Raw genomic sequence first — 10,000 nt, 5'->3', positions numbered from 1 at the left:
ATTAATTTATTTACATGTAAATGTACACTGGCTAATGTGTTAAAACATTGCTATTTAGTTGCGACACACAGACTGCAAACAACACTGGCTAGTAGTAGTGCAACAAATGAACTAAATGAAGAGGCCATTTCCCCTGCGTGGTTTGGTAAGTTTAGCCATATCAATTTCATCTTTATAAAATTACTGCTTAATTGAATTTAACTGCAACATCTCCTAGTATGCATGTTTCAATTTAATTTGGAGTCCAAATGCGAATCTCATGTAAGTTTTATGATGTTAACATTGGTGGAGTTGTTTAATCTCCATATTTGTCAACACAAGATAACACAATACAATAAATTACTGTATGCTCCAATTGCAAAAACACTGACTCGTAACTTATTATGATTGTATCATAACAACTTTTCCTTGAGATGGCTCGCATGCCTTAGCATCTGTGACATTTACAGTGTACATTGTTTGGTATGCCTGGCAGACCATCACACGTGCCATGCACCATAAAAGTCCATGTATAGGCTGCCTCTTTTTCTCTCAAAATTCGCCTTGTATCCACGTAAGCATCTGAGGTTGGATTTTTGTAGGGCCTAATTAATATTCATAAAAACTTCTCGAGTTGTCACTGGATAAACATGTAACAAAGTGAAAGCATGCTAGCTGTTGTTGATCATTGCCTTTTACATTAGCGATGTTTCCAAACGTTTGAATTGTTCAATTGCGATTCTTGTTCTCCAAGAGTTCTTTCAAGTGAGTAATTTTCACTTATTCAAACAACTGAACACCAATCTCCATTCCTCCATGATTTTGAGTGGATATAGATGTGGTTATGAGCCCCAGAAGTGACATTTGCAGATTTTACTCTGGGGGCTGCCTTTGTGACTAATTTTTAATACATGTATTTCTTTGTTCATTCTTTTATCAATAGGTCAAAGGAAAGTCCAAATGCTCAGTGTTGGACCAGATGTTGGTAACTAAGTTTTTTTTTTTTTAATTTGTTTATTTTTACCAAAGAGCAGGCTATGATGCAGGGTATGCATAAAACATCTTAAGATCCATGCACAGTGGACTGCAAATTAATTAAGGCACTTACAGTTAACAATAATATGTAAAGGGAAAACATGAAGTATTCCTTATTATACCACTCTGCTTCCTTTCGAAACAACTATAATAATATTTCCAGTACTATAATAAGAAACTAGGCGCATAATCACAGTGATGAAATTTCAAAGTGTCACAGTGAGTCCAAGCATGCACTACCTAAGCAATAACACAGGGATTGGTATATGTATACATGTAATAATTATTTCAGTAATTTGTAGTTTGAAAATGTGCTTACTCTCCCTGCTATCATAACCTTTTTTTTCTTCCTGAATTTTGGCGTTCTCAAGAAAAATTCTGCATGGATTGAGTAAGATCTTTATTGAGTATGAGCTGCATGATGCCAGGATACAGTCTCAAACCCAAGCCTAATATGCCAGATGTCGTGGCCACCTTGGGTTTTCACGGTTCAGCATGCTCAATAACATCCGTCGGTTTTATCACTAAACGGATGCTCGCACTGTTTAATGAGAGAAAACAAGACTGACTAGTCCAGAAGCTCGGGTAGCGGCCGCTTCAAAGAGTTGACATGATTCAGGCAGAGCCTTTTCTTCTCCACAGTAAAGAAAAAGACAAAACGAGCCTCTGCTCGCAGGGTGGGGCTTAATGTGTTTTTCTACGGATTGAAGTAACATAGCTAACACTAAACATAGCATAGTGAACACCAGAGGAGAAGTTAATTGATGAATAATGACATCTAACATAATGTTCTCCATCACTGTTTTTACTGTGATTTCACGGGAACCTGTAAGCCCAACAAATTTACCTGCTCTCAACGCTGGGCTTCATAACTCACTTGGTAAGGGCACTGCCCTGATCGTCGCAGAGGTTGAGAGTTCGAATCCCGTTGAAGTCAACTGAATTTTTCAGGTGCTAAAAAAAAAAAAGGCATATAAATTCTCCATCAGGTGCCAGGATCATTTCTTCAAAGCATCTCTTAACCCCACTACTCAAACATTTCTTTCATTTACTGTTATTCTTTCCCAAGAGGCTGCATTGCCTGAACATAATGTCTTATTCTTTTATTCTTCATACCATAGTAGCTGGCGATGTGTCAGAAGTACTCGATTTTTTTGGATTAACTTCAAGTAAGTGAAAAGGAAAATACCGTCGTTTTAACCTAAGCGTGGACACGTCACGAGGAAAACATGCTCTAACTGGTTGCAAACATGACAAGTTTTGCCTTCAATCCTTCGAAGTTTGAGGGATGTTTATGCAAGTTTCGTAGAATGGCAGCAAGACTGGATAACAAAGACTTTTTCTAAGAAATTAACCCTGATCTGATAAAGTATGCTTCAAATACATTCAGTCAAACTGTCGCACGCAAAAGTTTGCTTACACTGTATGTTAACGGCTGCCAAACTGAAACTTCGAAGAACATGTTTTCCCGTCGTGTGTCCACGCTTAGATGAAAATGACGGTAATTGTATAGGCTATTATGTATTTTTTCTTTTTTTTATGATGAACGAGTATTCAGCATTTATGAGTCAATGAATCAATAAGTCAAAGAGTCATGAGTCAATGAGTCAGTGAATTAGTGCAGTTACCCTAACCCATAAAATGAAGCTAAACTTTTACAGAGTGCTTAGGCCTAATCACGGAAACGAGGGCTTAAGCTTAATCAATAAATTATTGCTATATTGACTGTGGGTCTCATTAACTCAGGCCTCATGACTCATTGACTCATTGACCATTTGACTCGTTAATCATGGGACCTCAAGATGAACATGCAGAGATAAAATTTTTGAGGTTGTCATTATGAAAAAAAAGACTACACAAGTTCAAAGAGTAATTTCAACTTAAAGATTATAATAATTCATTTAATTATTTATTCACTTATTGTTTTTTTTTTGGTGAGATTGCACATTAAGTCATTTGAAAAAGAGAAAGGGCTTCCTCTTAATCATTTTTGATGAATCAAGTTGGGAAAAAAACACTTGTGTATTTGATAATACTGATCAGTCTGTGAAACTTGCAGTACTTGTTGATATTTTAAAATCATAAATAATGTTTCTTAGGGACTAAGAAGTTGAAAAGTTATGTGTGGGGAAGGACAGAGGAAGTGGCCTTGCTCGTTGACAAACTTGGAGAACTTGAAATAGATCTGCCTCCATGTTTAACGCGCTCATTGGATGAGGTAAAAGCAAAATTCTAGATAGTCCTCTTCTTGACATTATGCTTTTAAGGTGTGATGCCTCACACAGCTACAGTATACATTTGCTGGTATTTATATTTTCCACGTCTGTGCCATTCCAGTTATTGTGTCAAGGCGTGGAGGATGTGTCTGTCTGTGTTCTTGCTTTGATTGAAAGTTTGGTGTCAGTGGAGGCTAAATCGTATGTTCGGGATATTTTTAGGTAAGTAAGCCTTTGCAGGTTGAAGCTGAGAGAGAGAGAGTGACCAAGTCATGTTTTCTTCTTCTTCTATGACATGGTAACCATTGCCACTATAGGTGCAACAAACAGTATTGTTTTATTATGGTTATGTTGTACATTTAAAACAGATGTATTTTAATTTAATTTCATTTCCTGGAACAGGGTTTGGGTCATGCAATTTAAGTCTGTCTTACTGACCAGGAAAAACCTGAAATTGTTATGATCGTTTAGCATGGCTTTGTAAAATTTGCCATTTTGGTTACAAATATACCTCTCATATTCATTGTTGACCTACCACTAATGGCAACATTTTGATTACATATAGGGGCCTTCATCAGTACTACCAAGACAGAATGGCATTCTGTTTTGGCTTGCAGATAGCCAGTCAGTGGAGGGTGTCAAAGGTGGGAATAAAAAGGCATAGGCAAGAATGAACTTGCAACTTAAGGCAATTGAATTGAATGATGAGCAAAAGATCATTTGTAAATCAAGAAAATCAATGGGAACATGCCACCATGTTTATCAACGATATCGCCAGCTAAGAAAAAAAAATTGTTTTGAAGACAACTCAAAAAGAGGGAATTAATGCATGCACTAATTTTGAGTAGTTATTGTTCTTCCTTCTGTCAATAGCTACCAGTTAGCAACCATTCACCTTATATTTAAAATTTTGTCTGGACATTAATAATATAGTTGGTGCCTTTTTCAATTTTACCTCATAGTTCAATCAAGATTTGGAGTGCCTGCAGAAAATACAGTGCTGGTAGTGGTTCCCGGTCACATGCCACAATGTGTAGAGATTTTTAATGGTAAAAAAGCGGATATGAATAACAATATAATAGTTCATTGTATTATCATGCTGGGCAACCTGTTTATAGAAACCAGCCAGAAAATACATTACATGTGAACCTTTTATTATTAAATTGGTTAGGTTTTGGGGTACAAATCAAATATGGCAACAGTGGGGACCTGTAACGTGCAACTTACTTTTGTATCTTACGCCTCTTTTTGTTCTTCACAGCGGCCAACTACGATCGAAGGCAGTTAATACCTGCATTTCAAAGTGCAGCTGAATTATGCCAACAGTTAAAAAGGAAAAGGTAAGTTAAAATCTTATAAAATTCACAAACATACAAACACAACTGAAAGCAGAGATGTTTCCAGAGATGCTTTTCAAAATTTAGGAGCCCTCTGGACCCCTTCTTGAAAAATTTTTGGGGTCCAGCTAATTAATATTCACGAATATTTAATGTTTCATCTTAAGTGTGCTGCAGTACCCTTTCAGATTTTTAAATTGCACAAAAATGAAGTCTTATCCCTCCCCTCAAATATGTACTTAAAATGAAATGATCAGTTTCTTTGAAACTGTTAAGCCCGTTCACTCATCGATCAAAATTGAGATGCATGGCCTGTCAAGCTCTATCTATCACACCTGTATACGTACTTCTCAAGGAATCCGCATGCTGCGGGAACTGTTGGCTCAAGTTGAAAAATGATCTAGATCTCCACTGCCAAAAAAAAAAGAACTGAATCTCAATTTTACATAAAAGAGCATTATTTGTTTCAACAACACTTGTGGTGTAATTTAGAAATAAAAGAGTAAATACATATAAGCAATACACCTTTCATTGTCGGCCCTTGACTTCGCCATGGCCAACGTTAATAATGAAGTGACTGAACACTCTCAAGTTTCTTGTAAACATAAATTGAAGCAAAAAAAGGGGGGGGCAAAAAGGCACCCCGGCCCCACGTTTTTGCTACTACCAAAAAAATCAGTCGACTGCAATCGACTGAAAATAACAATACCTTGGAATTTGAGAAACTCAGTCATTTCTCTGCATTGAGAAATAAGAATGAACATTCAATTTCTCTGTGAAATATTCCATTCCCTTGTTTTTTCCAGACATCTGTAATTTGCATAAACATTTGTTTGTTTTATCTCCACCCAATTGGACCCTTTGTTCTATATTGTGTGTGTCCAAAGGAAAACAAGTGCGTCACAGGACGCAAGCTAACTTTTGATAACTTGCTAAGCATTAATAATAGCGAAAAAATATTAAAATGAAAAAAAAAAAAACTTAGTTTGGACATCTTGCTGAATAGAGTTTTCCTTCCGAATTAAAAAATTATTATGATCATTAATTCATAGGGATTCATTGAATGAGAGGCGCCTTCTCATAAAAGAACAGGACAAAGAGTATTTCAAAAAGGTATGGTGGAGACTTTCAGTTTCAATGCTGACCACATTGCAAGAAAGTGATTTTGAAAGTTGGTTACTGATTTCAAGTTGAGTAAGCTTAAAGGGGCTGTGTTTTGGTATTTTTGCCTTATTCAGTGTTAAAAAAGAGTCTTTGTATAAATGGTGAGCCAACAATACTACTTTGCTTTCAGTACCAATAACCATAAGTATCTCCGCTTTAAATGGATTTTTTGGCCACCTGCAGTTAAGGATGGCAAGGATGAAAATGGATTGTCTGATAAATTACAAGCAATACTTGAATGTTATTTGCAATTTTTGTTCTGAAACAAACAAGACTACACTACATTAATCACTGAAAGTTTATGAACAAACACTTAATTAAGCAAGAACGCAAGTCACCTAAAACCTGAAGTGAGAGAAGGTGCTGTTACTGTCTTTCATTTGCACCTGTGCAGTGTGATGAGTGTTATTGAAAATGGAAGTGGTGTAGGACAAAACACTGACCCCCGGTCCATGGACTACCCAAATGGACTCCCCTGTAAATACTATTTCAAACGAGTACTGTTTGTCTACATGTAAGCCACGTCTCAAACAGTGCTTACCTGAACCTAAACACCCATTTTAAACAGTGTTGATCAACAGTATTTAAGTCTCAGCAGCCATTTTAAAAAGGTTTCCTTTCGATGATGTTATTGTTATGATGGCCTATTACATCATGTAAGTGAAGTGAAACCAGTGCAGTTCTTGTATTTAGCTGCATGTCACCATGCGCACGAAAATAAGGTAAGTGCAATGAAAGTATAATTTTTTTTATAATCAATTCAATTCTTTCAATAGTATTCATTCAAAATGGTATTCTTAGGAGTTAGTCCATTTTAGGGCAGTCCATGGACTGGGGGTCAGTGTTTTGTCCACCACCATGAGAAGCATCTATTCAATGTGGTGAAGGGGGTAGTTTCGAAAGAAACTGTGGTGCTGCATCTGTGGGGAAGTAGTATACAAAAATTTTGTTTTATCATTTAACTAATATAATTATTCCTATTTTTCACGTTTCCATGTTACCACCAATAGCGTTGCTCCTATTTTACTGTAAAATCTACACATAACCCATAATTCCTCGATTCGCTCTGACGAAGCGCTAACGCTCAAAACGTCAGCTTTCAGAATCTCTGTACAGTGGCCAATTTACATTATCAACTCTGTTGATAAAAGAAAATTTTTGTATTCCATGAGGTGTTTGTTGTTCTTTGTTGTATTTTACTTTCTTGGCGAATAGGACTGTAATGGAATGCAATGACACTCAAATACCTACTTAGATGCATACGCTCATTCGCTCCTCCAAATCAACTAATGGCAATTTAATGATATTTTCGATTTTAAAGGAGGTCACACCTTTGCCCGAAGAAGAATGCGACCCTGAGGTGAGTGCAATTTGTGTCTTGTGCTTTGATATGATTTGAACCTTATTGTGAGATTTGATCTAAATATCTTTCTGGATTTGGTGTGACTGGATTGGACTGGACTTGGCTGAACCAGATTAGTCTGGAATAGCTGGATCGGATCAAACTGGACTGGCTTGCTTGACCGGATCGGACTGGATTTGGCCTGACTGGATCGGACTGGACTCGGCTGGACCTTATCAGACTGGACTTTGTTGTACCAGACCAGTCTGGAAAAGCTGGATCCAATCGAACTGGACTGGCTTAACCAGATCGGACTGGACTTGGCTGGACCGGATTGGACTGGATTTGGCTGTACCAGATCAGTCTGGAATAGCTGGATCGGATCGAACTGGACTGGCTTAACCGGATCGGACTGGACTTGGCTGGATCGGAGCGGACTGGACTTGGCTGTACCAGAACAGTCTGGAATAGCTGGATCGGATCGAACTGGACTTGCCTGGACCGGATCAATCTGAATTTGGCTGGACCGGATTGGTCCGAAATGGCTGGACTGGTTGGCTTGGTCAATATTCCCAAAAGAGCTTTTTTTCCTGGAATAGGTGCACTTCATGTAAAACAGCATATGGAAAGTGGGAGTTTGACAAGAAGTGACAAACACCATTGGTGTTTTTTGCTTATCATACTTCCACTCTGCTTCTTTTTCTTTTTTGCAGGTGACATTTGGTCCAGAAGCAATGACAGATTGTGTGTCATTAGAAAACACGATAGAAGACCAAGTAGATGAAGGTAAAGACCTATACACTCAATTCAATTTGTACAAGGTAGTCCAGCTATCTTAATCCAACACTCACTTCCTCCTTGTTGGTCCTCTTCCCTTAAAACAGGAATTTGTAAGAAAAAAAAGAACAAACGGAAGAAGAAAAAAACAAGAAAGCCAAGAAAAACCATGAAGCTGAACCTCAAGAGAAACGTCTGAAATTGGAGAACAACGAATGAGCCAATGGAAATAAGCACTTTGAAAACAACAGTGAATTAAATGAATAAAGTCCCACTGAGTACATAAATAGCATTTCTTCAGTAGTCAGATGAGTGGCCTAGCGCCATTTGCAACAGACTGGTCACATGACTGATAGTTGGTGAGCTTGAAGCTTTATAAATTCCAGAAATGGAGAGGTCATGTTTGACCTACTCAGAATACAAATTTTGAGAGAGAAACCACCTTTAAGGTAAAGATTTCATGATCAGTAAAATACTTGAAAATTCCATACTATCGTTTATGAACGAAAAGCTTTTGTTCTCCAGTTGAATTTTCCATAATTAAGCGTCAAAAACGGAGCTCAGATTCTTAATCTTACCAAGGGTGAAATAAGTGAGAGCAAATGTGGAAATTTTCAGACTTTAAATCTAGAAGGAAAGCTTTAAAAGCAGTTTGAAAGGTAAAAAAAAAACAGGATTGGTATGAAATCAGCAGACTCATGTAAGACTATGAAAAAGAGGTCATGTGACTAACTGTTGCAAAAGGCCCATTCTATACTTCGTTGTCTGTCAGTGGTAAATGTGGCGAGAGAAAAAATAAACAATATAGGAGAAGACTAAGAGAGCTTAAGCAAGACGTTTAAGCTTTTTTAGTGTCTGTTGACTAGATATATTGAGTGAGACAAGTCGAAGAGTGAATTTGCATGCTTTTGTGACACACAACTGTCTACTGTTCGTCGAAAATGTCCTGCTTAAACTCTCTATAGATGCGATTTTTTTTTAAAAGGTGTTTGTGATGGGAAACAAGAAAGTTCCTTACTGTGTACTTCCCGCAATGACGCGGTTTTACAACAGATGGACCTTAGAAAACAAAACAGTTAATAGACCATTTTACAGTGGTATAATCGGTAACCTGGCTGTTACATGGCAGTGAAGTTGGAGTGAAGCTTGCTATAATACAGACATCACTTTTATACACGTAATTACAAGGCTTAGGGAAATCAATGCATGGATTTGTATGAGTTAATTTATTCCCTGGAGCCTCACAGTGATGCCTTTTGTTTCAATGAGACTGAATATTCATACATCGAAAGTGGGTTACTGCGTTGCCGCAATGCTAACTAATCTGAGATTTACATAAGAAATGCAGAAACTCCAGCCTCACTTTCATATGATGGCCAGGATCTGAAGTGCATGACATTTCTTAAATGAGTCAAAAAATTAAAAGAGGAATTATTGAACAACTGAGTGTGAGCAATAAAATTGTATTAAAGTTAATGATGACAGCAGTGGTACTTTTTCATACTTTTTATAGTTCAACAATAATTTTAATAAAAGATGTTTGTTGGTACACTTTTTGTACACTTTCAGTTTGCTAGATTTGTTTGTTCATGAATCGTGAAGGAACACTAAATATAGGCTGCCCTGGCGTGCAAGTAGTTTCTTAGGCGTCATAGCAAGCATTTATAAAAGCGCACAAAAAGAGGCGAAATGTGACCCTGCAAGTGATAAAGGCCCATACAAATCGGGAGAAAACTTTTTTTCAGTCCTTCTGACGCGAAAATTTGGATCAGTTAAGTTTCACGAGTAATTTAAGAAATTATTCGAGAAGATATGAATACCAAAAAAGCATAAGTAATATCAAAACGAGGATAGTAATTCTTGAAGATATGACTACCAAAAAAGCATTAATATCGAAACGAGGAAAGTAAAGGCTCAATATATTACTACATCCCTTAAGACCCCTTACCTTATTAGTCTTAGAGGAAAACAAAGGTGTGAGGTAATGACCCGATTGGAAATAATTTTGAAGGGGGTAGTTTCCAAAGAAACTGTGGTTGCTGTGCCGGTGGGGAAGTACGATACAAAAATTTGGTTTTATCAACAGAGTTGATAATATAAATTGGCCACCGAACGCTCGAAACTTCAGCTTTTAGAATCTCTGTACCGTG

The 10,000-nt window shown here is 37.2% G+C and overlaps 1 protein-coding gene across 1 annotated transcript in view; it reads left to right on the top strand.

Moving 5' to 3' along the window:
* Window positions 1-9,332, top strand: part of LOC138043148 (uncharacterized) — a 12,670-nt gene extending 3,338 nt beyond the window's left edge. Inside the window, exons 4-16 of the mRNA XM_068889285.1 lie at window positions 59-145; window positions 923-964; window positions 2,136-2,183; window positions 3,114-3,232; window positions 3,352-3,452; window positions 3,796-3,874; window positions 4,193-4,279; window positions 4,492-4,570; window positions 5,620-5,680; window positions 5,862-6,091; window positions 7,053-7,091; window positions 7,787-7,859; window positions 7,958-9,332. Of these exons, the coding sequence (XP_068745386.1) occupies window positions 59-145; window positions 923-964; window positions 2,136-2,183; window positions 3,114-3,232; window positions 3,352-3,452; window positions 3,796-3,874; window positions 4,193-4,237 (521 nt within the window). The 3' untranslated portion in view covers window positions 4,238-4,279; window positions 4,492-4,570; window positions 5,620-5,680; ... (2 more) ...; window positions 7,787-7,859; window positions 7,958-9,332. The remainder of the gene's footprint in view (window positions 1-58; window positions 146-922; window positions 965-2,135; window positions 2,184-3,113; window positions 3,233-3,351; window positions 3,453-3,795; window positions 3,875-4,192; window positions 4,280-4,491; window positions 4,571-5,619; window positions 5,681-5,861; window positions 6,092-7,052; window positions 7,092-7,786; window positions 7,860-7,957) is intronic.
* Window positions 9,333-10,000: the final 668 nt, after the last annotated feature.

Source organism: Montipora capricornis, chromosome 3 (assembly GCF_036669925.1).
Source record: "Montipora capricornis isolate CH-2021 chromosome 3, ASM3666992v2, whole genome shotgun sequence".
In the NCBI taxonomy this organism is placed as follows: Eukaryota; Metazoa; Cnidaria; class Anthozoa; order Scleractinia; family Acroporidae; genus Montipora; species Montipora capricornis.
The sequence above is the reverse complement of the archived record's forward strand: the minus strand, read 5'-3'. Positions and strand labels throughout refer to the sequence as shown.